At 38.5% G+C, this 27,807-nt stretch overlaps 1 protein-coding gene across 1 annotated transcript; it reads right to left on the bottom strand.

The window, feature by feature from the left end:
* Positions 1 to 5,748: 5,748 nt before the first annotated feature.
* Positions 5,749 to 14,286, bottom strand: LOC307153871 (scavenger receptor cysteine-rich domain-containing protein DMBT1-like; the record flags this gene model as incomplete). Its single annotated transcript, XM_079863623.1, has 14 exons — positions 5,749 to 6,269; positions 6,357 to 6,546; positions 6,635 to 6,731; positions 6,961 to 7,361; positions 7,452 to 7,633; positions 7,754 to 7,809; positions 8,113 to 8,256; positions 8,807 to 8,948; positions 9,024 to 9,216; positions 9,366 to 9,504; positions 11,430 to 11,567; positions 11,680 to 11,870; positions 12,411 to 12,505; positions 14,283 to 14,286. The coding sequence occupies 14 exons, from the start codon at positions 14,284 to 14,286 to the stop codon at positions 6,124 to 6,126; spliced, it is 2,118 nt and encodes a 705-aa protein (XP_079719749.1). The 3' UTR covers positions 5,749 to 6,123.
* Between the last annotated feature and the right edge of the window lie 13,521 nt (positions 14,287 to 27,807).

Raw genomic sequence — 27,807 nt, 5'->3', positions numbered from 1 at the left:
TGTGGAGATGCCTAAGCCACAAGATGAAGCTGCCTTGATGAGGTTTCTTGGTTCAATATCTTGCTAAGTTTGCTAAACACCTCTATGGTAAGCCGGCAAGAGTGCAGTCGGATCACAAGCCACTGGAGACAGTGCATTTACATTTACATTTATTCATTTAGCAGACGCTTTTATCCAAAGCGACTTACAAATGAGAACAATAGAAGCAGTTAAACTAACAGTAGGACAACAAATGCTATGACCCTTCTCAGTTTAATCTAACGCAGAACTTTTTTTTTTTTTTTTTTTTTTATAGTTATAGAACATAATAGAATAGAGTAGTAGAGAAAGTGTTAGTATTACTGGATCAAGTGCTGTCGAAAAAGAAGCGTCTTCAGCCGTTTCTTAAAAGTGGCTATGGACTCAGCCGCTCTGGTTGAGTTAGGCAGATCATTCCACCAGCAGGGAACAGTCATGGTAAAGGTCCGAGAAAGAGATTTTGTGCCTCTTTGAGATGGCACCACAAGACGCCGTTCACTTGCAGAGCGCAAGTTCCTGGATGGCACGTAAGACTGAATAGTTAAAGTAAAAGGGAGCAGAACCAGTGGTTGTTCTGTAGGCAAACGTCAGTGACTTGAATTTGATGCGAGCGGCAACTGGCAACCAGTGCAATTTTGTGAGGAGAGGAGTGACGTGTGCTCTCTTCGGCTCGTTAAAGACCACTCTAGCTGCGGCGTTCTGGATCAGTTGCAGAGGTTTGACTGTGCAAGCTGGAAGACCGGCCAGGAGAGCGTTACAATAATCAAGTCTGGATAAAACAAGCGCTTGGACAAGGAGTTGAGTAGCATGTTCTGATAGGAAGGGTCTGATCCTCCTAATGTTGTACAAGGCAAATCTACATGACCGGGCAGTTCTAGCAATGTGGTCTGTGAAGTTCAATTGATCATCAATTACCACACCAAGGTTCCTGGCTGACCTAGATGGAGTTATGGATGACGAGTCTAGCTGAATGGTGAAGTTGTGGTGAAGTGTTGGGTTGGCCGGGACCACGAGTAGCTCTGTCTTTGCAAGGTTTAGTTGAAGGTGGTGGTCCTTCATCCAGCCAGAAATGTCTGTCAGGCAGGCTGAGATACGAGCAGCTACCGTTGGATCGTCAGGCTGGAATGAGAGGTAGAGATATGTGTCATCAGCGTAGCAGTGATAGGAAAAGCCATGTTTCTGAATCACAGATCCTAGTGATGTCATGTAGATGGAAAAGAGAAGTGGTCCCAGCACTGAGCCCTGAGGCACTCCAGTAGCTAGATGTTGTGTCTTAGACACCTCACCCCTCCACGATACCCTAAAGGACCTACCTGAGAGGTAAGACTTGAACCATTGGAGTGCGGTTCCCGAGATGCCCTTCATCTTTAGGCTAGACAGGAGGATCTGGTGGTTAACTGTGTCAAAGGCAGTAGACAGATTGTTACGTTCCACGTGTGTTTTGTCTTGTTTTCACTGGTCTGCACACGCTAGTATACTTTGCACGTGTTGATTGTTTGTGCTCATTATCTCTCTCTCTTTCTAGCTCGCAGGCTGCTGTGACTGGCCTAGCGGGACATCACTCATCATTGGGGCGGCGCTCGGGAGCCAATCAGAGTTGTCCAGCTGGGTTCAAAGGGATGGCGTGCTCATTCATGCTCTCTCTCTCTGAAGCGACCACGAGCTCGTGTAGCGGTTTGAGTTATTTAAATCGTGAATTGAGATCCATATAGTGAAGTCTTGCTCTTTGTAGTGGAATGAGTTGTGTGCTTTGTGCTTGTACCTTTAGTACTTGTTATGTTTCAATCTTAGAGATAATAGTTTCGATGTGTGTCCTAATTCAATGTTATGGGGTCCTGTAACACAGCTCTTTGGGAAAGAGAACGACAGGTCAGTATGCCGCGGTATACATAATGCCCGTAGTGTTGTTTATTTGTTAGATACACTAGGTTAGGAGTGAGCGCCACTCTGTGTATGTTTTGTTTTAGTAGCTAGTTTATTTAGGTGCCCGATGCACCGAAGATTTTGGTTTTCTTTCTACCTTTTTCTTTGGTTAGGTTTAGGTTTAGTATAAGGATTGTTTTGTTATATTCGTTTTTTTCTTTTGGCGCCACTTTTTGGTTCTCTTCCCTTTTATTTGTTGTTCGATTTATATCTTTAACATTGTACATAGCGCAGTAATATCAACGAGCAATTAGTCCTCCAATGGAAATCAATGGATTTTACAAAATGCCAAATAAAACACGACAGAAACTGTATTTCGCTACGCTACTTGTTTTGGAACATCAACGAACACCACTAACCACTCGGTGAGTTGCACAGTTTTGAAAACGAACGTTAAGGGTTGTTTTAAGGACATGTTTGTGCATGGCCATTGACTCCCATTCAAATGCGGTCATGGGCAATTCTAAAATAGTCAAAAAGTCGCGACAGGACCCATTGACAAAATTTCTTTGTCCACCACTCTTGTTCATCCAAAACAAACTATAAAATAGACTCAAAGTGTTAAATACCGGAATTGTCCTTTAAGTAGAGTCTGTCATGTGTCTTTTCCACTTTATTCAGCCATCAGCAGTGATAATGAAATAAGTGTTGCGAAACATCTCCTAGACCTTAAAAGATCGTAACACAGATCCAGCAGGATGAGAACTGAGGATTTGGAGGCTGCTCTTGCCAGTCTCAGAGCTTCAATTACTGAGAGCAGGGCAGTCTCAGTTGAGTGTCCACTTTTGAAACCAGATTGATTGTTGTCCAAGAGGTTGTTCTGTGTAAGGAAGGAAGAGATCTGGTTGAAAATAACTCGTTCAGTGTTCAGTGTTCAAAAAGCCTCTAAAAAGCTCCAACATGACCGCAGAGGATGTTGATGAAACTTCAACCTTATGATCTGCAGGTAACCTACTAGTTGAAAAATAGCAGTTACGCTTAACAGAGCCTACCTAAAGGAAGAAAGGAGCTGAAGAGCCGTATAGGACCAGCATTGCCGACACTGAAGAACTGGAAGGTTCATTTGGAGGAGGGATTGAGAGGCTGGGTGGGACTATCAGTGACAATGAAGACTTAGAGCTGGGCAGGATCAGAGGCGATGAAGAAGACTTGAGGCTGTGAATAACCAGCGGCAACGAAGAAGACTTGAGATTGGTCTGGACCACCAGAGGAGGAAGAGGTTCATGGGTGGAAAGTGGCTCTGCTGATTCCCAGTCTATCAGCCACTCTTCGTCATCCAGCTCCATGGTTTGTCTGTTTAAGCCCTGTGGTTCTTCTGCTTATTGTGCGATATCATCTTTTATGTTGTTGTTCTGTATCTTGTTGTTTTGTTTCCAGTTCCCTGTAAGGAACTTAATTAAAGACTTCTGATTAAAGACTGCTGCAATTAGATCCAGCTCTTTTTATTTCCATTAGTTTTGCAACCAACGCTAATATACATGTGTGTCCCTGACCTAGTGTGTTATACACCATTAAAGACTCAGTGTGGCACATGTATATCACGTGATATCTTACATGTCCTTTTCTTTTCCATGTCTATTATATTTGGTTTTCACAAACACATAGCTGAAGACAGCAAATATGTATCAGCAAATGATACAGAGTAGGCTAACCAAGAACAAACAGGTGCATGGTAAGAATGAATCAAATGATTTACCTTCCTCACACAGGGTTGCTCTTTTATACACTCATGGCCTGCCCTCATTGGTGGATACACAATGCTGTCATCACTAAGCGTCTCTATGATTGACAGATAAATGAGCCAATGGAAACCACCGTCAACCTGCTGAAAGCGAAAGTAACACAAAAGGGAAAGAAAAAAACTAACACAATTAACAAGGGACGTAACTACCATAAAAAAAAAAAAAGTACAAATCAGCCACAATGAGGAAAAGCTCAAATCAATAAAGAGGTTAATTAAAATTAAAATGACTAAATATATATATATATATATATATATATATATATATATATATATATATATATATATATATTGTAAAAATTGTAGAAATAAACTGATCATAATTATTGCATAAATATTATTACTACCACACGTCGGTTTCCTCAACATTTTAAATATATATATTTAAATGACTATTGAACAAAAGTAGGCTATATTAGATTGATTTTACTGGGGGAAAAGTTACATTTGAGGTGGCCACTTATGACCTGGAAGAATATGAATGTATGAATGAGAGTAAGTAAATGTAAAGGGTGATACAATGTGTATTTTTGGGTGAACTATCCCTTTAAAGTTTAAACAGTGAGAGGTTTGATCTTAATGCCCACTAGATGGCGGCAGATAATAAAATAATGCCAATGACGGATGTTTATTATCAAAGCCTCATCTTCATTATCCATTCACAATATGTAATATGATATTTGCGTCCATTTGATATTTGTGTGCAGGAAGAAAAGAGAAAGACTTTGTATCTCTTGCTAATGTGGCTTGTCTGCCTGTTTAGAGTGATGTGTGTGATTAAATCTCAGGTCTTGTAAGTTGAAGGTTAAGGCGCCACTTATAGACTTCACATCACGAACACAAAGAGAAGCCATTGAAGATAAGTTGTAGTACTGTATTTATAACAATGTTTCAAATAATCCTAGGATTTTGCAAGCAATGTCATGTCTGAGAGTGTCCTTATGTGGATGCACGTAGGCTTTGTAAAATATGTTCTCAACAAAAGGGGGGCCTGGCAGAAAAGGTTTGTGAACCACTGATACATAGACTCATAATATTAAGGGATCTGAGGATGGTTTAAGTTTATTTTTTTTTGTCTTGCTTGTAGTTTTTCCGTTCATGGTGGATTTTTATTTGGAAGTTCTTGTTTAAGGTCGTTGTACATTTACACATGGGCATGAATGTGCCACAGCAGCGCTATCTACCGAAGCCCTGCTAACACTGTCATATCCCAATTATGATACTGTGATGATTGCCTGACATTTCTGACAGACTGTTTGTAGTCAGCACCAGTTCAGGCATTTCAGTGTGGGTAAACCTGGCATTTGGCCTTAAAGAGACAATGGACACTCGACTGCCAGGCAGACGTGCATCAATAGAAACCTGAATGCTGCTCATGTGCTTATTGATCATACTTTTAGCATAATGAACAAAACATCATCAGTTCATTAGTCTCAGCATGTTACATTCTGCGCAACCGTTGCCTGGACCAACTCGTTAATGATGAAAATAAAAATTAAATTAAAAAATAAAATAAAAGTATGCCATAACTCTGTAAAACAGTTCAGTTTATATATGAGTTTATTATGATATTGAATATTAATATGCATTGAAAACTATTAGTGAAGCTTTGTATAAACTGATCATTGAAGAATCAGTCAATAGTTGCATTTGATGCAGTACTGTGTGTGTGTGTGGGGGGGGGGGGTGCGTGTGTGTGAATATATAATTATATGTACTTTTTTCTGATAAACCACATTTTTCTTTAAACTTCATTTTAATTAGCAGTAAGAGTACATTTTGAAGGCTTTTCAAGGTGTCACATTATTGTAATACCATGACTACTAGGCACTGCTTAAGTTCGTATCAGTAAAGGGAAAAATATGAAGACTAACTATGCATGTGAAAGTTGTGTGACGTAGTGCTAATTTCAGATATTCAGAAAATGTTTAGCCCAAAGCTTGGCAACATGTAAAGACCTTTTGCCATGTAATCACTTATTAGTCATGTAGTTTAATTATATGCAACACTTTTAAGAGACAGGTACACTAAGGCTTATGTTTTAAGTCATAATACTTAGGCTGTGTAATTGTTATGGAGATTTAATTGTGAAAAGTAGAATACATGTAAATGAAAAGCAGTAGCTGACATAAAACATTTGAACAAACTTGGAGCAAAAAGAGATACTTATTGTACAGTGAAGTATTACAGTATAAAATCCATCCCTCATTCACTTTATATCTTAACAGTTACAGAAAGCATATGCTGGGTTTCCATTTTCTTCTACAGAACACACACATGACTAGAAGTTACATTCATGCAGACAGAACAGATGTTTTTGTTTTAATATTACCAAACCAAACATATAAAAAAATCTTTTGCAGAAACCACATAAATACATGCCACTAAAATATGTTGATTAACTAGTTGCCAACATTTGATCGTAGTTCGAACTGATCCGATCAAATCTCATCTGCTTTCAAAAGTTGGTAGTTGATCTTTGATCCCCTGGATTTGTAGAACATCATTCCACACACCATGGCAACTACTGCTACGACACATCCAGCGACGAAAACAAGGTTCAGGTTCAAGCTTGGACTGATGGCCTCTGGAAATGAATAAGGAACATTAGCATTTAAAATGCCTAACCTTTTACACAGTCTGCATAATCTACCATGGTAAAGTTAGGACGTACCAGTGAGTGATGCGCTCCTCTTCAGCCGCAGGGGTCCCTGGGAGATGAAGTGACTTCCGGTCTGGATGGCAGCTTCTCTTTTGTGAACGTGCGAGGATGGTGCAATGACCGTGCCGTTGGTGCAGCCCTGAGCACAGCGTGTGTAGGGATTGTTGGCTTGACATATGATAATAGAGCAGCTGATGAACACCTAGAGAGGAAATTCAAAAAACACATTCATTATTACAGTGAAATAGAGCATGTCTGTCATTCTTCAGTGTTTTTTTGTCCATCCTTACCTGGTCATATTGTCCAATAAACTTGAAGGCCTCCATACTGAACTTGACACTGGACTCGTGACTTGTGTAGATGTGAACGGTTTCATCAACCTCGCATCTGAAATACATTGACAAATTGGATTTGATTAATTTGTCGGAGAATGGCACTGCTGTCAAAGCATTTATTTTGGACACATATTTACATTACATACTTAAAAATAATGGTTCTTTTTTTGCCATTTGGGATACTCAACCATGTAGTTTATTAATTTTATAAGGTTATTTTGTCATTCAACATCGGAGTCTATTACTATAATAACACTATTGGAGTGTTTTTAGATTCTTACCCATTTGTGATGATGGGATAAGAGATGGGATAATTGGGATTATCATAGGGTGTAGCTACACAGGACTCAAGGAAGACCTCAGTGTTTTGCACTAAATTGACAGGTTCAATCTCCATGTAGATCGCCTGTCCCACGTTGTACTCCAGTGGGTAGGTGTTGGGAGCTCTCAAGTTTCTGAAACTGCCAGTCTGATAAAACTCAAACTGATAGCTGAATGAGCCGAAGCCTCTCTCTAAGAAGTTGATAGCTGGCCTGTGAGCATCAAAACTCGTGCTGATGCTGCTCTTTTTCTGGTACTTGCACAGGACTTCAATTCCAATCTCATTTTTCCTGGTTATGACATGTCTTGGATCATCGAAAGTAATAATTGTGTTCTTGAAGAGGAGATGTTCCTCAGTCTCCTTCAAAGAAACAAGTATAGAAGTAGTTTAGATACAGTGGAAAATGTTTTATTATTATTTATATCTATAGAAACTCATTGAACTCCTTACTTCCATTTGAGTACCGCATCCGGTAAGAGAGAAAGTTGTAAACACATGCGTGCTATTGGAAGAAACTAAACAGGAAGCATTGTTGTTCAGCCGCAAGTGATCTCCGTGGATCCATGAAATAGTGGCTCTTTCTACTGACACCGACATTGTGTCTCTAGAGCAAGTCACTTGTGCTTTTGGACCTTGAATAAATAAAGAACAATCGTGATAATGTAGATAAACTTAATTTTGCTTCAAAGACACACAAATAATTCAAACATCAAATTAAATGTCAAGAAGAATTTCAAGAAATGCGTAAATACCTTCAGCCTCGACCACAACAATAACACACCTCATCTCAGACTGATAGTTCCTAGACCTAAAATATTATGATTAATTAGCTTCATTTCATATGGCACTTTTGGTAACACTTTACTTTACAGTGTCCTTGTTACACGTTACATGTAGTTACAGTACTATATTAATATGAACTGTATTATGCATAATTACATGCAACTAACCCTAAACCGAACCCCAATCCTAAACTTAACCCTATATTAAGTACATGTTGTTAATTATTATTACACAGTACTTAAATGCATAATTACACTGTAACACTGACACCTTCAAATAAAGTGTAATCGCACATTTTGATTTAAGTAATCTAACTGTGTAATCGTACCCATATTGGCCCTCTGCAATGAAGCAAATTGGAAAGTGCTGGCCAAAATTCTCTGATGTTGGTGTCCAGTTGATCACATGCTCTCCAGTGGTGGTGGTCTCCTTTGTGCTGTTCAGAGGTCCACTAAAGACCACATCAGTGATGCTGGACAATCAGGGAAGGAAATAAAATAGCAGTTTTCCCATTCATTTTTAGTAAAAATTGTATAGGGTCGCTAACGACTGGAGGTGTGTATCAGTGTAAGTATATTTTTTTCTGCACAACAATAATTTAATCTTTGATGACTGAACAAGTGCAATTCACCTTTATTCCACAAGGTTGCAATGTCTGATACACAATAATGATGTAACATTTCACTCATACTGTAGTTACCGCAATTTACTGCAGAGCACTAAACGCAATCAAATATTAGTGTCACTGTTACTTGATGGTGGATCTGGTGAAGAAGCTGTCAGCGATCAATATATTGATTTTGAAGATGTTGAAAAAGACGGTTTTGACAATATGTTTGAGTTTGAGATCGTGAATATGAGCCAGATGCTGAATGTACTGGGAAATGAGCTCTGATGAGGACAGTGATAATGGTATAAAACATCTGCTCAAACTGAACCCTTCCAAGCTCCAAAGGTAAACAAAATATGCATTATTTTATTCTTCTGTACTTGAAAGTTTTATATTATCGTTTCCTTCATACCTTGAGTAAGTTGCTGTAGCTTTTACTCTGATCTCTAGCTCTTGATTGACACGAGCCTGAAGGTGTTCTCCGTGATGAGGTGTTGGGTGGATGAACCGAGGTAGATATTCACCCTCAGTGCAAGATGGTGCCGGAGCCTCCACTAAACACAAAACATAACATGAAGGTTGTGGCAGGGCATCACAATTAAAAGCCTGGTTTCAGCACTGAACGGTACCTTCTAAAGCGAACTGGAGAGGTATTTTGCTCAGTGGTGGATTGGAGAATCCATTGACAAACGGGGTTCTGACCGCTGCGGCCATGGCAGTGTAGTTTAGAGTGATGTTCTGGGTGGGATAGTCTTCCATCACCAACTCAAATGCATAAACGCCACGTACTGAAGAGTTGCCATATGACAGAGTACATGTGCTCTGGAAAGAAGAAAGATATGAACAGTGAATGATACATTAAGTAGCAACCAAGTCAGCCGAGAACATGTGGAAGAATGAAAGAAAACACTTCTTACTTTTGTATAATGATCAACATACATGATTGTATATTATTCCTTACATATTCTCACCTGGTTCAGAGTGAATCCGGCATGTTGGTTGCACATTCCACACTCATTTGCAGAGAAAACTCCATATCTACACCTGACCTGATCATTATCTGGATCGCAGGACAACAGATTGTAGTTCCTCGGGCAGTTCTGAGGGACTCTAGAAACAATACAAAAACAGTCATCTTTTTTATTTATTTTTTTATTTTATTTATTGAACATGTAAAAAATAAAAAAAATAAAGAAAAAACAACCAACAAAAAAAAAGATCATCAGCAGATGATCCAAATAACAGTCATGTTCAAAGGGGTAGGAAGAAGTTAATATAACTTTTCTTGTCCTACCCCCACTTCAATGATATTTTTAGCTACTTAAATTGTTTGCATCACTTAGATATTCAAACTAAATAAAAATCAACAAAGCTCTGAAAATCACTGTTCCAGCTCATATCCATCTTGGATTTTTTTTTTTTTTTTTTTTATTCAGTTGCAATAAGTTTTTACATAACCTTAAATCATTATTACTGTTGATAACACCCTGAGTTGTTATACAGTGGAACTTACTATTTGTTTGAATTAATGGTTTACTAAACATTGATATTCCTCTGAAATTGTACGTGCTTTCTCTCAGTTGAAAAAGCTCTTGGATATTTCTAGGCAATTTGTTATTATGTGCTCTAAAAACAATTTGAATATTTTTGTAGTCAATCAAATCTTTAAACTTAAAAATTTTGAGTTTAATGAACTGGGTTTGTTGGTTCTCTGTATGTAGTTTTATGTATGATTCGAATAGCTCTTTTTTGTAGGATGAAGATTGGATATGTGTTTTGTAGGTGTTCCCCCATACTTCCACACAATAAGTCATGTATTGGAGTATGAAGGAGCAGTACAACATACTTAGAGAAGCCTGATTCAGTAGTTATTTGGCTTTATTTAATATTGCTAATGACTTGGATATTTTGGTTTTAATATACTTTATATGAGATTTCCAGCTTAATTTACTATCAATAACTACCCCAAGGGATTTTATTTCGGATACTCGTTCTAGTTCTATACCATTTATCATTAGTTTTTTATCTGTGTCGGTTAATCGGTTCCCAAATATTATAAATTTGGTTTTACTCAAATTCAGTGTTAGTTTATTTTCATCAAACCAAATCTTCATCCTACTCACTTCCTTTTCCATGGTATCCAGTAACTTCTCCAAATTTTCACCACAGGTTTGGTGGTTTGGGTTTGTGTCATCAGCAAAAAGAATGGTTTCCAAAATTTGTGACACTTCACATATATTATTTATATAAAGGTTAAATAATAATGGCCCCAACACTGAACCCTGTGGCACCCCACATGTAACCTGCAGCAGCTGTGATTTACTGTTTTGTATTTCAACATACTGTTTTCTGTTCTCTAGGTAACTGGATAACCATGTCAGTGCAATTCCTCTAATACCATATCTTTGTAGTTCTTTAATCAATAATTTGTGATCTACAGCGTCAAAAGTTTTTTTGAGATCTAGACATATCCCTACTGCATATTGCTTCCTGTCTTTTGCGTTTGTAACTTTTCCTATAAATTCTATCATTGCAAAAGAAGTTGATCTGTCAGCTCTAAAACCATATTGTTGTTCACATAGAATGCTATGTTTGGCGATGAAATCATTTAGCTTTATAAAGAACATTTTTTCCAGTATGGATTCACAATCTTGAAATGAGTTTGACATTTTTGTCATTTTGCAATTAATTTACAACTGTTCCTAAGGTGACTTTTAATGGATCATAATAAAAAAGGATAGGGTATATCATAAAATCGAATAATAAAATAAAATTATAGGAAATATACAAATAAAAGTATACATTACAATGACATCATTGTGATATGTTGGTGTATGTTGAGCATTCTAATAGTGTTGGTCAGAGAGATCTTTTCAGATCAGATTTTTTTAACGACTCCTAAAAGCTAAAAGACTAAAATCGATAGCACACCCAAGCTTTAAATGATAAAAAAAAAAAAAAAGTCTGAATGAAGGTTGTACATTTCCTCAAGAAGAAGACTGAAAACTCTTTTGATGAAGACAAATCGATTATACCTGACAATGGGAAGTGTGGTGGCGACTGGAGATCTGTTGGGCTGAGAGGTGTCAGATCTCACTCCAAGGTCAATGTGTGTGATAAGTTGCCAGTTTCCACTATTTGTGACTGTGTATATCCAGCAGCAACTACTTTGGCTGTTGATACAAGCATAGACTTTTCATTAGCAATAAATTAGTTTTATACTACCTTCAGCGCTATTAGATAATGGTGTATCAGATAGTCTTATTCCTCTGCATAAGTGCTTACTGCAGATGAAACGGGCTGTTGTTGGGGACGATTCTCTTCATGACTCCCTCAGTCTGACACCAGCTTCCACCATTGGAGCTGCTGTCTACACGACCACTCACATAACTTTTACTGCCACAGTTTCCAGACCTGCAACTCCAATAATCATATGAATCACAGCTATGAAAGGCCTCCTTGAAGCGGATGTCCACCTGAAAGAATACATTTTTAATAACTTCTCAACATCCTTAATTTTTCTAGAATAATATTCTAATAAACATTTTAGAATAAAATGGCAGATTACCTTGTCTTGCTTAGGCTAATTTCATAACTACTAACTTATGTATGCTAAATACACATAATAAATGATATTTTCACACATCTAGCTTAATTGGACAAAATTACAGCCTGATTTGAAATGGCACGCAATTAAAATATTATGTGACATTTTCCAAACTGACCATAATATAAAGTTATCATTATATTATCATAAAATGTAATATTATTTTAATGGTAATGCTTTTCATATTTTAAGATTTGAAGTCTAGAACAATGATAAAATAATAAAATCTATACATAAAAGGCATTTGAAGAATTATTATTATCATTATGAAAGTGTGAATTAACTTGTGATATTTTTGTGACAGTTATATATTTATTTAAAAAAATGGAAAAATACAAAAATCCCCTGGCACATAAAAGTGCACCTAATTGGAAAAACACCTGTTTGCGGTTGTGAATAAAGGTCTCACCATGTAGGATCCATCAGGATTCTTTCTTGAGCTGAAGGTCATTGAGCCTCCGTAGAAGTGAGAGGCAGTGGCTGTGGATGCCAGCATCAGCAGAGCTGTGAGCAGAGGAGAGACACTCATGATGTTGATGATCCTTGCCGATCACTGCGCTGCCCTTATAAAGGACCTAATGGAGGAAGTCATCCAAAAATAATTAAATAAAGTTTTCCAGTAAAGGAAAGAAAAACTCAATTCTACTCCTCCCCAAAGAATGATTGAACTGCAATTGTTTTGTAGCTCCATTGCATTTCTGTACAATAGACTGATCAAGAGGTTTGAGATTTTGAGATCTTTTATAGTTTCATTCATTTTTATTTTAGTTTTTATTTATTTCCACTTAGTGCTTCAACTTAAACATTTCAGTTAGCTGCCAAGTCAACAGTACTAATTTCTGTTTAGTTCCTCTAATATTTATTTTATTTCATGTCAGCTTTGTTTCAATTAACAAAGAAAATTTTTAATAGTCTAGTTACCAGTAATAACCCTGCTACAGCGAATAAACGCATTTCAGTGTTTAATTGCTCTCCTCAGATGCAATCAGATTTAAGTAAAAGATGCCACAGTATGTTTATCTGGTAATCAAAAGTATATAAATAATGTTTTATGCACTCATGAATTATGTTGTTAAATCTTTAGTTGTCATGACACTAAGTGATACAGCAGAGTATTTCATTTTACACAGGGGGTACTTTTTTATCCCTGTGTTTGCTGCCAAAAAGCTCTTTTTTTTTTTTTTTCATCTGTCCATAGAATGTTTGAAAAGTAACTGACACTACTGTAACTTCAAACGTGACGGGTTCTATGGTCAGATGAAACAAAAAAATTTGCTTTTTTGGCAGCAAACACTTAAAGGGATACTTCAGGATTTAGCATTAAGCTTTGTATTAGTAGAAAACCTGTAGTATTTTCGAATTACAGTGCTTTCCACCCTCATATCCCCCTGAGACGAGAGATTTATGTATTTTTTGTCTGGGAAAAGAGGGGCTGTCCCGCATGTTCTCAACCCGCCCATAGAGGGTGGGATCTCACTCACAGAATGTACACATGGGTCATTATACGAAAACGTTCCATTTTGTGTCCCTCAGAAAAAAAAAGCTCTGTAAATCTTAATAAACCATAAAACAAATAAAATATTTTATAATTTAGTTTCCATAATATGTCTCATAATACAAGACTAAATTAATTTCTGTTTCTTTTGTTTTTAAAGGATATTAATCACATTTTTGTGCAAAGCATCTTGCAGAAATGTTGAAAATGGCCTGTCCCTCAGTATGATTTTTCTACTTCTACTTGCTATCGAGGCCAAAAAAGTCAAACTATCATAAAAAAACATATACATATAAAGCCTTAAGTTGTCAGTTCATTAGTCATGAATGGATTTTATTCTTAACATGTGTCAAATTTTGTAAAAAAAAAACCCACAATTTAGTCAGCTGTTACTTTTTATGAAAACACCTCTTTAAAGATAATGGACTGTTGCAAATGTTGCATCAGTTCCAGAAAGTGACATTATCTGCCTTTCATGAAGTTGATGGTAGACAAGTAAGTGTTCTCTTCTTTTAATGAATTTTCTTTGAGTTTTATGTAATGTCTGAAAGACAGGGACATGCTCATTGTGTCAGCCCTGTTACCAGAAAAGCATACGTTAAAAAGTTATTTGTACATATTTAAAAATGTACATATATAACAACATTTAAGCCTCTCATTAAGGCACATAATGTGGTGTCATTATATACCTTATGGCTAGTAATGGCCGCCAATAAAAAATTTCGTCAACCCTGTTACCATTCCAGGGTAACAGGGTTGACGAAAGTATGCTTTTGTGTGTCTTACCCATGTTGTATACCCAAGAAGGGTTAAATCAAGGGCAACTGGACTTCCATATTTGAAGATGTTTTGCCTCTCATCCAAGGGGTTTCTTCAGTTCTAAATGACTGATGGGGAGTTCCAGGTATTTAACCTCTGTGGGGTTGTCACCCCTGAGCCAAACCTTCTTGGATAACTATGACCTGGATGACTGACAATTTTCACAGACTTACTTTTCTAGTATTTACATAATATACATGTTTTTTACAGTTTTCATCCCTAAAAATCACGCTTTTTATTTATTCTACTGGTAGGCTAAAATGTGTTGAGGTTACTGATCTATACTGATACACACAAGTGCATTGGGTTCTATAAATGTGCTTTATAAACCAAAAGTCATTATTATTTTTATTATGAAAAGTCAATAAATTAACAAGGTTGCTGTTAAAGTGTTTTATGTATTTTTATTTGATTTGATTTTGTTAGGATGCCTCTTTCTCCAGCTGAGAAACAGCGCAGATAAAGACAACGTAGAGATGCTGATCCTGAGAGACGAGAACCATATTTAGGAAAAGAGACGGCAAAATAGAGAAAGGACAGAGACACAGGGAAAAAGCGGTCAGTTAGTGAACTAAATGACAGAGAAAGGTTTCAATTTTGTAAATTTCGATTTAAGGTGTGTGTGTGTGTGTGTGTGTGTGTGTGTGTGTGTGTGTGTGTGTGTGTGTGCGTGTGTGCGTGTGTGTGTGTGTGTGTGAGTGAGTGTGTGTGTGTGTGAGTGTGAGTGTAAGTGTAAGTGTAAGTGTACAGTAAGTGTCCTGGTAAACCCTATGGGGACCCAAGATGTCAATATCGGAAATCCTTGTGTGTGTATGTGTGTATGTGTGTGCGGGTGTGTGTGTGTGTGTGTGTGTGCGTGCGGGTGTGTGCATGCAGGTGTTCATGTACATGCATCTCCCTATTTATTTCTGATAATTTGATTGTCAGTACAAGTATTTCATTAATCAGTGCTTCATTGTGGACGTAGTTGAGGACTAACGACTGCCTGCTGGGCGGGAATGGTTAACAAAAGAAATCGCTGCATCACCATTCACCTTCAGGATAGAAGCAGGATATGGCCACTCTGAAATGTCAATATGTGTCTAATCTTTAAACCCAATTTCTCTAGACATAAGATTTTTCACCAGTTTACTTCCTCCACGTTACAACACACTCACCAAATGCCTACATAATCATTATATGATCTGCATTTTTGTTTTTATACTTTTTTATAGTGGCCTTTAGTAAGTGATCGTTAGTAGTTTTTGCTTATTCTGTTAAGGCCAAACATGTTCAATTGGTAATTTAATTGTACTGTAATGTTAATGTTTTAATAAAACAATTGGTTTACATTTACGTCCGCAGAATCATCGTCATTTTTCATAATTTTTATGCTAAAATATCTCACTAGAGCTGATATGAAATATGCTGATTAGTCATGTTGAATTAAAGGTTTATGAATGTCCAATTAAGACTCCATTACACCCATAACTGTAACTCAAACAAGCAGTATAACCAATACGGTAACTGTTGTCAACCCTGTTACTTGTATAATATTCTAATATCATTTAAAAAATGAAAATAAAAATGTAATCAACTAATTGTAAATGTTTAGTAAGAGAGGCTAATAATCCACTCAAAATTTAATTGAGGTGTTTTATTTTTGTTTCCATACATTTTTCTTAAAACAGAAGATGCTGGGAGTGTGTCATTTGGAAATGAACATATTGGGGGGGGGGGGGGGGGGGGGTTACCAACTACAGGTTTACCAACATGGCATTAGGCTATAGGACGTTATAAAATATACTGCGCCTGAATAGACTTTAGCCTACAGGCGAAAACACTTTTCAGACTGGATCAAGATATCCAGCTTTATGAATGAATGAATGCATGAATGAAGCATTTATATAGCGCTTTCATATGTCTACTGTAGCCCTACAATTAAAAGCGCTTTACAATCATTTCAGGGAATCTATCCTCAACCACCACCAGTGGTTATTATATTTGAGGAAATCACGGGATCCGGCCAAATGATTGGATACAGAATGATGCACTTAAAATGTATCCAGAATTTACGGTGAAGAGGGAAACAGTGCGGTTACTGTTAAGTGTTCTCGACACAGATAGTGTTGCCTATTATAGACGAGCACGAAAACACGTCATAAACACTGCCACATAAAGTTTCGACCAGATTGTGAACCTACTCCGGCGGAGTCTGTGTGCTCGTCCATACCCAGCAAACATTTGGACGTTTAATGACCGTTGAAAAGACGTCCGACAGAGACGTCCCGTCATGGTTGAAAAATAGTTCCAAAATGGAAGTTGAACCGACGTCTTTGACGTCGTCTAGCCGTGAATTCCACGTCTTTTCTGGCCGTGAATTCCACGTCTTTTCTGCGCGTCCCTGGACGTCTAAATGCGTCATCATATGTGTTTAAATGTGTTGCTGCATAATTTAAGTGTATATATAAGCCTGCATATAAAATAATCACACACCTATTGTGTAACATCGTGAAAGGCAATCAAGTCTTGAGGTTTACACATCTTGACAAAGGTTCTAAAAAGGTCCAAAATTGGTCCAGTCAGACCTGAACGTCAATAAAACGTTTTAATCACGTGTACATCAAAAACAATAACACATTATTTGTGGACATAAGCAAAAAAGAAGCATGTTCTGATTAAGCACAACATTTTATTGATCTTGAACAGCCAAAATTTCTCTTTATTTTTTTCAATGTTTAACATTTCGTGAGCTTAGAATTATAAGGTTCTATCTCCACTTTTGGTCGAAATTGAGTTTTTGACAATCTGATCCATTAGGTGTTTATTAATGCCTGTGTGGTGTTATTTTTGTAAAAAAAATATTTTGTTAGTAGTTATTAATAAAATAAAAAGGTTCCATCTCACAAAACAAACCGAGTTTAAAAACTTTGATGCTCAATAAACTACAATAAACGGAGATAGAACCTTATAATTCTAAGCTCTCGATTTGTTAACCAAACTAAAATACCAATTGCAAAATACTGAATTATTTAAAGGGATAGTTCACCCAAAAATTAAAATTCTGTCATTTACTCACCCTCATGTTCCAAACCTGTATGAGTTTCTTTCTTCTGCTGAACACAAATATATTTTGAAGAATGTTTGTAACCAAGCAAATAGAGCATCCATTGACTACCATTATTGGAGAAAAAAATATTATGGTAGTTAATGGGAAGCAACATCTGCTGGGTTACAAACATTCTTCCAAACATCTTTGTGTTTAGCATAACATAGAAAGGTATACAGGTTTGAAACATGAGGTTGAGTAAATTATGACAATTTTCATTTTTGGGTGAACTATCCCTTAAACACATTGTTTGGCTCATTTTTTGTATCCACCACCCCCAGCTCTTCCAGGAGCGTGTTTCAGGTGTTCTGCCATTGCTGCATCAATTTCAGTGTCTGTAGCATTTGTGCTCCACCTCTTCACAGCATCTAAGGGAAGAGAATATATTTATTTTTAAAATAAATAAAATTAAAAATTTGAGGTAAATGACATGCACTTATTTTCAAAATATTTTTATGGTCTACAGCTAAATTTAAAAAACCATGGAACAAGATGAATGAATCATGCATTAGAAAAAGGTAATCAACATGCATTAAATTTGATTTTATTGTATAAAAGATGTTCTGCTTTAAATTGGTGTTAGATCAGTTAGGGGGAGCAGCATTTGTCTGTGAGAAAGTGAACAGGGCCCGGTTTCCCGATAACGCTCACTCTTAGCCTGCTAAGAAGACTCGAAAGATATATCTTACCAAATTTGTTTATTTTCCTAAGTGTGTTCCCCGAACTATACCTTAGAAAGCTGCTTAAGATATACCTTCTTAAGTGCGACGTGACCCGGCGCTGTCCGTGGCCATGGTGCTGAATTGGTTGAAATCGATGGCTCGACAATCAATTATTCTCTCGTGCAGGGGCTGTTTATGTGAAAAAGCTGTCATCTTTATAAGAGAAGCACTTCAGAAATAGTTGAAATTGCAATTTATTATGATTATTGGATATTATAAAAAATAATCCAAACTATAATAGCCTATAATAGCCTAACCTACATATTTTAAAATTGTAACATATAGCCTATTGCTGCCACAATAACCTTTTCAAAAATTTACGTGCCGCCTTTTCTTTCCCATTTTTGTTCGCTGAGGTGGAGCTGCGATGAAATATTGTTCTTGTGTAAATACTTTCCAGCATTTCAGTAATAAAAGTTTACATCTTGCGTACGGTGCTCGGCAGTGATCAAAAAGGATTCAAACCGTGAATTTTGAATCTCTTGTAAACTCAGAGATTTGGATTCAGACGGCAATTAAATTACCACACGACCTGTTTGTCAAAAAACAGAAGGTACTAATTTGGCCAGGGATTTTTACGCGGATTGGGTGAGAAAAACACTGATATTATGGATTCGGACGGCACTAAAATCACCGACTTACCCCTGTAAATGTTTAAAATACCGGACGAGCCCATGAGAAACAATATTAGCGTCCGAATAGGACTTAACTGACAGTAGCCTATGCTTTCACTGGCCTTTAAAAGAGCGTTTTAATTCAATTAATAATATTGTATAATAATATAATTAAAAATCTTACAACAATCAGTGTAATGACAATTTTATTCTTTGCATGAAAACACTTGAATTAGCCTAATTTAATACTGTCTGGGTGTATTAAAACTTAAGAATTATATTCATTTAGACCTGCAACAACGCTAAGAGAGAGCTACGAATGGTCCAGACCAACCTTACGAAAGTGTGACTTACAGAAGATATACTTAGCGTACGAACGTTTCGGGAACCGTCCCATAAGGTTAAGAGAGAGGTTAAGCAATAGGTTAAGAACTACTTAGAGATAAGAACGCTTTGGGAAACCGGGCCCAGGACATTTCTGATAAAGACAGGTGGGCTGTGATGTCCCCTGAATAGACATGTTTAGCAATTCTAAAATTACAAAATATTTTTAAAGCAGTTACTGAAAACATACATGTTCAAATCCAGCTAAACATTTAATTCTATTTCAGATAATTTACTTCCTGAAATTAACTCTCACAAGGCTACATTAATAAGTTACAGTAATAACTTTGACTGTATCATTAAACAAACTTTATACTATGGTATACCGTTGTATAAGTTCAAAGTAACTTTTAGCCTACTAGCTAATTTTAGCCAAACTCAGTTAGCCAATTTCAGTTGACAATGTGGGCATCATTTCTTTCGGTTCATTAATGTCAAACAAGTAAAACTCTAGCACGTTAATCTAATAATACAAAATGTACGTACCCAACAGTAGATTTCTAATAATATGGATGGATACAAGTACAACACGCGCCTCAATTCCTCCTCTCCTCGTGGTTGTTCAAACTTCAATGTTGTTCCCGAGTCTATGGGGAGAACGCGTTAACATCTCGCGAGATAATCTAACCTATCGCGGGATTTTGTAATGTCGCGATATCTTTTGTTACATCTTGGCAGCACAGTTTTGGCAATTACATCCATGATTACATCCAACTCAGACATATATGGTGACCGGATATATTTCTGTTTTACATGTATATGCATACATTCCATTAAAAAAAAAAAACAACGAATACATCAGGTTCAACAGGTTGAAATAATGACTAAAATGCAGTGGCTTTGCAATCACTTAACCACACTGGGCACTCTGTGATTATAATTTTTTTAAACAAGATAAAGTAAATATATTTACTTTGTATACAAATCGTGTATTTCATAAAGATAATTCCTGTTTTTTTTTTGTTTTTTCTGTCTTGCTTGACTAGACGTGTAAAAGACATCAGTGGACGTCTATTCACAGCCTTGACTAGACATTTACATTTACATTTACATTTAGTCATTTAGCAGACGCTTTTATCCAAAGCGACTTACAAAGTAGGACTAGATTAAGCGAGTCATCATGAAGAGGCAAAAAACAAAAAGCAGCGCAAGAAGTGCTCAAGATACAAAGTTCAGGCATTATTCAGAGTAGCATAAGCCCGATAAGTGAGGTTTAGAGGGAAAGGGGAGGTGTTTTTTTTTATTTTTTTTATTTTTTTTTTATGAGGTTAAGTGCTCCCGGAAGAGATGGGTTTTCAGATGTTTTTTGAAGGTTGTCAGGGATTCTGCATTCCGGATGAGGGTGGGGAGAGCGTTCCACCAGCATGGAACTGTGAATGAGAATGTTCTGGAAAGTGATTTTGTGGCTTTCTGGGATGGAACCACGAGACGTCGCTCGTTGGCCGATCGTAGGCTTCTGGCAGGGATATAGGCTCGTAGGAGTGAGTGAAAGTAGGAGGGAGCTGAGCCTGTGATAGATCTGTAAGCAAGCGTCAATGCTTTGAACTTGATGCGAGCAGCGAGAGGTAGCCAGTGCAGTGAGCTGAACAGAGGAGTGACGTGGGCCCTCTTTGGCTCGTTGAAGACAAGACGGGCTGCAGCATTTTGGATCATCTGTAGAGGTTTAGTTGCACATGCTGGAAGTCCGGCCAGAAGAGCATTACAGTAGTCAAGCCTAGAAATGACCAGGGCCTGGACGAGAAGTTGTGTTGCATGCTCAGTTAGGAAAGGCCTGATCTTCCTGATGTTGTGCAGTGCAAACCTGCATGATCGAGCTGTCTTTGAAATGTGATCTGTGAAGGTCAGCTGGTCATCAAACGTTACTCCAAGATTTCTCACCGTCTTTGATGGGGTGATTGATGATGACTCTAGCTGGATAGTGAAGTTGTGCTGTAGAGACGGATTGGCAGGGAGGACGAGAAGCTCAGTCTTTGCCAAGTTGAGCTGCAGGTGATGTTCCTTCATCCACGTCGAGATGTCTGCCAGGCAGCTTGAGATCCGTACAGCTACTGTGGGATCATCTGGTTGAAACGAGAGGAAGAGCTGTGTGTCATCAGCATAGCAGTGGTAGGAGAAGCCGTGTGCTTGTATGATGTGTCCCAGTGATGTGGTGTAGATGGAGAAGAGGAGGGGTCCAAGAACTGAACCCTGGGGAACCCCTGTGGTCAGTTGATGTGCTCTGGATACCTCGCCTCTCCATGCGACCTTGAAGGACCTACCTGTGAGATAGGACTCAAACCAGTGGAGTGAAGTTCCTGTGATGCCCAGTGCTGAGAGGCTGGACAGAAGGATTTGATGATTCACAGTGTCGAAGGCAGCAGACAGATCCAGGAGGATGAGGACTGAGGATTTGGAAGCAGCTTTTGCGATCCGTAGGGCTTCTGTGACAGACAGTAATGCAGTCTCAGTAGAATGCCCTTTCTTGAAGCCGGATTGGTTGACATCCAGCTGGTTGTTGAGAGACAGAAAGGATGTTACTTGGTTGAAAACAGCTCTTTCAAGTGTCTTCGCAATGAATGGTAATAGAGAGATGGGTCTGTAATGTTCTACAAATGATGTGTTTAGCGTTGGTTTTTTAAGCAGTGGAGTAACCCGAGCCTGCTTGAATGCTGTAGGGAAAATGCCAGTATGGAGGGATGAGTTGATGATGTGTGTGAGTGCTGGTAGAAGTGTGGGAGAGATGGCTTGTAGAAGGTGTGAGGGGATGGGGTCTAGAGGGCAGGTGGTAGGGTGACTGGAGAGGAGAAGTGTAGATACTTCTTCCTCGGTTAGTGGAGAAAAGGAGGGCAGAGGGATGTTGGCTGTGGAAGGGGTCGGTCTGGGTTCCTGTGTGTGTGGAGCTGAGAACTGACTGCTGATAGATGTTGTTTTGTTGGTGAAGAAGATCGCAAAATCGTCAGCAGTTAAGGAGGCGGCGGGTGGTGGTGGAGGTGGACAGAGGAGAGAGTTGAATGTCTTGAAGAGTAATCGTGTGTTGGAGGAGTTGTTGATCTTGTTGTGGAAGTATGAAGATTTTGCAGCATGAACATCAACAGAAAAGGAAGAGAGGAGAGATTGATACGTACTCAGGTCAGATGCGTCTTTTGATTTGTGCCATTTCCTCTCCGCTGCCCTGAGTTCGGTCCGGTGTTCCCTAAGAACCTCAGATAACCAGGGGTTAGAGGGAGTGGCGCGTGCTGGCCTGGAGGAGAGAGGGCAGATAATGTCTAGAGAAGAGGTTAGAGTGGAGCATAGGGTATCCGTTGCGGTATTCACATCCAGAAATGAGAATTGTGAGGGTGGGGGAAGAGAAGATGAGACGGCAGAGGAAAGATGGGAGGGGGAAAGTGAGCGCAGGTTTCGCCTGAAAGTGACTGGTGGTGGGGTTGGTGTTGCAGGGGTAGAGAGTTGTAGACTGAAGGTAATGAGGAAATGATCTGAGACATGGAGAGGTCTCACCAAGATGTTGTCTGTGGTGCAGTTGCGTGTGTAAACCAGGTCCAGTTGGTTGCCTGATTTGTGAGTACCTGTGGTGATGAGTTGTGTGAGATCGAAAGAGGCTAGGAGAGAGATGAAGTCTGCTGCATATGGCTTGTCGAGATGGATGTTGAAGTCACCAAAGACTAGAAGTGGGGTGCCGTCCTCAGGGAAAGTGGACAGCAGCACATCCAGTTCATCTACAAAATTACCCAGCTGACCTGGGGGACGATAAATGACTACAATATGGATCTTAATGGGAGTTGTGAGTGTAATAGCATGATATTCAAATGAGTTGTTGTTGCATATAGAAGAGAGCGCAGAGTATTTGTAATTGTTAGAAACGAGGAGTCCTGTACCCCCACCTCTCCCAGACTGGCGAGGGGAGTGAGAGAAGGAGAAATTGCTAGAGAGAGCAGCGGGGGTTGCTGAGTCTTCTGGACGAATCCAGGTCTCAGTCAGGCCCAATATATTTAGAGTAGAATGAGTAGAATAGACTTGTAAAAGACGCCAGTGGACGTCTTCACAACCTCTTAAAAACTACTTGGGCAATTAAATTAATTATTGCAGTATTAACCATGCAAGGATTAAGCACAGCTTTTGCATATTTCACAAGGATTTCATAGAGGGTCATGATGGACTATAGATGCACGTGTAAAAGACGTCGCCAGGTGACGTCCTCTCATCAGATACACTACATATTGAACTACACGTAGCTAAAAGTCAAAATAACAATTATACATGCAACCCCAGAGAACTGTAGACATGTACAAATGTATCTGAATGCATTTTTAGGAAATGTTCTGTGTTACATATTTTTACCTATTTATGCCGTCCTACCGCGTCCTACCGTCGGACCAATGTTTGCTGGGTATAGGCAACGCCATATGCATGTTGGTAGATTGGCACCTGTTGAATTTTCTTTTTGTAGAAAGCCCAGATAAAAGTAAAAAGCTAGGCCTACTATTTTGTCTAGATCCATGTCTGAGGCAGTTCGACTTCATAAGCGCATTTCTTTACACAGACACACACACACACAAAAAAAAAAAAAAAAAAAAAAAAATCAGAATTGGAAACACGCCCTATGCACCAGTGGACGTGCGCCGTTATGAATGCACACACACGCAACTTCTACAGAAAACTGTATTGTGGAAATGTTTCGACTTTAATCTCGAAATGTTTCGACTTTAATCTCGAAAACTTTCGACTTTAATCTCGAAATACTAGAATTTTTTATTTATTTTTTGACCCGATTATTTTTTTTTTTTATGTTGCGTTTCAGGGCATCCGTACAGGGTTGACCAAGCACACACACTTACGTTGGTTATATGAAAAAAATAAATAATAATAAGATAGCCTGAGATGGCACGGCACATTTTGGCACAAAATTCCTGAGAGGTAAGAATCTACTTCATCCAAAAAGGGGTTTAAAGATTTTCAAAACAGTACTTTGAAAATCAAACATTAAAAGTGGGAAATGGCACGTTTTCGTATAATGACCCACACAGTGTCAGCCGTCTTTCTTTGGAAGCTAAGATAGCAGGCTCTTGTTCTGTGGAGAAAGCTGAGTAGTAAGGGTTACCATCCTCTTTTTCCCGGACATCTGCGGCCATCGAGATCGTCCAAAATGTCCGGGATTCAGCTTTTGCTTTCTGCAGTCGCCATTCATTGTTTACATGCACACCTTTTGTTTCAATCTAACTGAATTCATTCCGATTGGTGAATCTGAATGTAGTGTTTACATGAATGCTAAACAAGTGATCGGTTGATGTGCGTTTTAACATTACTAAGAAAATTCCCGCTCCTCCATGAGAGATACGAGACCGGTGCGTCTCACAGGTGTCCCTCGTCATCAGTAATCACGTCACCGGCCTCACGCCGTTCTCCCACGGCCCTCAGTCTCGTCCTGCTCGCCACAGAACGCAAAAGCCGAATCCCGGACATTTTGGGCGATCTCGAAATCCCAGGCAGACTCGTCACGGAGACTCACTAGTAGCCTGCGCTCTCTTACTGGTAGGCGTGGCTTGGGAGTGGCCTCCTAGGGCAGCGAAGCAAGTGCATTCTGGGAGTTGTTGTCTTTCATCCACATAAGCCAAAAATACATTTTCTGGCTTTTCTCAGTCTAGAAAGCTCCAAATTCAAAAATAATTTCACATTTCTTCTACATAAATTACCCATTTTAAATACACATTCATCTTTCCAGAGGAGAAGTATCCCTTTAAGATGGGTTTGGTGCACACAGGGATAAAAAAAGTACCCCATGTGTAAAATGAAATACTCTGCTGTATCTTTAAACAACAGTATGAACCTTTGAACACACCGGGCAGATTTTAAACTGCGTTTTTGTGTGAGGGGACGCTATTTTAAAAACTTCATTATTAAATGTACGTTTATTTGCAACAATTATTAACAGCAATAATAAGAAGTTCATGTTGTAAGAACGGCTAATATGATGATGGACGCTGCACTGCGGGTGAAGATAATGAGAAAATGACGTTGTGTTTCATTGCTCCCTTCGCGTTTCAAACGGCTCCTCAATTTTGACATGCAGGCCCTGCTCCCTCCAAAGTTCCCACATCAAGGGCTCTTCCCTTCGGAGTGAGTAGGGCACTCCCGATTGGAATTCGCCCAGTGTATTCTCTCCCTCACAGCTTTGTTTTTATTCCTGTCAAAAATTAAATATGTCTCTACCCTGGCTAAGGTCTATTAACATGTAGCATACAGAAATACTGGCAAAAATAGTTATTAATTAAATGGATGTTCGTAATCTATACTTGTTAGCATTTAATAAAATTGTAATATTTTTATATTCAACATTTCTGTCATCCACAGTACTGAAATCAGCTTATTTAAATTGCCACGGTGCATTTGCCTGTTTAATCTGTATCTGAACTTTTCATGGGAGTGTATCATTCTAAACTGTTACCTCATCAAGATTTATGTTTGGGTGTTGATGGCAAAATGGGCACTTGCATCTCACATGATCTCCATCTGGGTCATGGGCCAGCAGGTGAAGATGCTGAAAACAGTCCTGAGGAACCCTGAGGAAAGACCATTATCAAGACGCAACTATTTTCTTGATTGTTGAAGCGACAACAGTGAAATATATTGTACAGTTTGGCGGTCACAAACATATCTTCAGGTTAGCAGTAGACCACTCAGATTCAAGTATTCCAGAAAGCTGTAGGACAAGATCAATTGTATTCTAAAAGCACAAACCTTATGTTTGGTATTGTTGCAGAAACAGGGGACCTGTTTGCAGTCTGAGTGTCTGAACGTTGTCTTGTGTCAACAAGACTATGAAGTGTCCATTCACGTACATCATGACATGGACATTATTTGCCCAGCAGCAACCAGAGTCACTGAAAGAGAGTTTTAATAATAAAAAGTTCCATTATATATAAATATATATATATATGTGTGATTACTATACATTAGGTAAAGTTAGAGTATCACATGTGCATTCATTCTTTGCATAGGCATACATTAACATATGGATGGCAACTTTAGAGACATAAAAATGTTTATGAATCCTCTGAGGTTGATACAATATTAATTCATTGGAAATTAATGGGTGGAGTTTATTGTATTTATAATAAATGACATTCATTTTCTTTTACCCTTCTGTATCTCATTACAAATAATGAATTATAACACAAATATAAAGAAATCTGCAGTTAAAGGGGTCTTTCTCATGTGACAGAGGCCAGCTAGTAAAAGCTGTGCAGGTAAACCTCACTCCGCTGGACTCAAGAGGCGCGCTAGCTTTAGCCTTCTTGTTTGTGTGCCCGCCTCCCATGCTGGAGACCCAGGTTCGAGGCCTGCACTGAGTGGGGCGAGTATGACCTGAGGGGTCACATTGTTGCAGTGACCTGGATGGGAGGGGTGAGTGTAACTGAGGCCAGCTAAGAGCTAAGAGTTTTCCCTCAGGGAAAACCACTTGGTCATGAGCCACCACTGCAATGGCCTCCCCACACAACAACATAGTGTCGGCCCAGATCCGGCCCACATCTGGTACATGTTGAATCCACATGTACCAGATGTGGCTTGGATCTGGGCCAACACTATGTTGCTGTCTGGGTCATGTACAGAAGGCCAAAAGGAATCACTTTGGACTTATCTAGCTAATGACTAGAAGATAACTACACATAAGCAACATAAATTCATCAACTAACAATTCAGAAATGTCCTGATGCATTCTACATGTTGTCACTTCTTCTTGAGTCTCTCCATCAGTGTCTGACTCTGGTTTGAACATAAAAGACCAAAAGTTTTGCATGTCTGTGTGAGGTAAAAGGCTCTTGAAGCTCCACCCCCTTTTCCAGGAGCAGCAGCTCATTTGCATTTAAAGGGACAGACACAAAAACTGTGCGTTTTTACCCACCCTCAAAAAATGACAATTTTAACATGCTATATAAAATATCTGTGGAGTATTTTGAGCTAAAACTTCACATACACACTCTGGGGACATCAAAGACTTATTTTACATCTTGTGAAAAGGGCATTATACCACCCCTTTAAAACTTCTGGTATCTTGATGTGTAATTTACTAGGAGTGTGTCACTTTCTGGCTTTCAAAATGTGTTGTGGAAAATGGGGGATGGGATTAAAAAAGGTTGAGAACCACTGATCTACATTATTCTCACTCACTTTCAACTCCAAACTGCAGAGGCACTTGACTGAGTGGAGCTGAGTCAATGTTGGCGGTCTGATTATAAGGATTTCTGAAAGAGGAGATCCCATTCTCTTTTGTCAAAGTGATGTTTGATGCAGGATAATCCTCCATTGTGAACTCAAAAACATGCAGTCCCAAGTCCAATGTACCATTTCTGCTCAGAGTGCATGAGTCCTAGACAAAAAAAATAATAGCAGGGTTTGTGCATTGAAATGTAACATTTAAATTGTAAAACTGTTCAAAAAAATGAAAAAGTGACGAACATGGAAAAATAAAATAAACTAAGACATTGGAAATATGGTAGTGCCTTGGGCAGCAAGTCTGTTAATGGTTAGTCATGGCTGATCATAAATCACACAAATATTGAACAGTATCAGTTTTATGTTATTTCCTGATGTGGGTAAATGTTAAATATTAAGATTATCATTAACATGTTCTACATTCCTGTTAAGATGTTAAAGAATATTATCTGATACACCAGATAAAAGATTAGCCCAAATGAGTCACTGGTCTG

The sequence above is a fragment of the Squalius cephalus genome, assembly GCF_949319135.1.
Source record: "Squalius cephalus genome assembly, chromosome: 25".
Lineage (NCBI taxonomy): Eukaryota > Metazoa > Chordata > Actinopteri > Cypriniformes > Leuciscidae > Squalius > Squalius cephalus.
The sequence above is the reverse complement of the archived record's forward strand: the minus strand, read 5'-3'. Positions and strand labels throughout refer to the sequence as shown.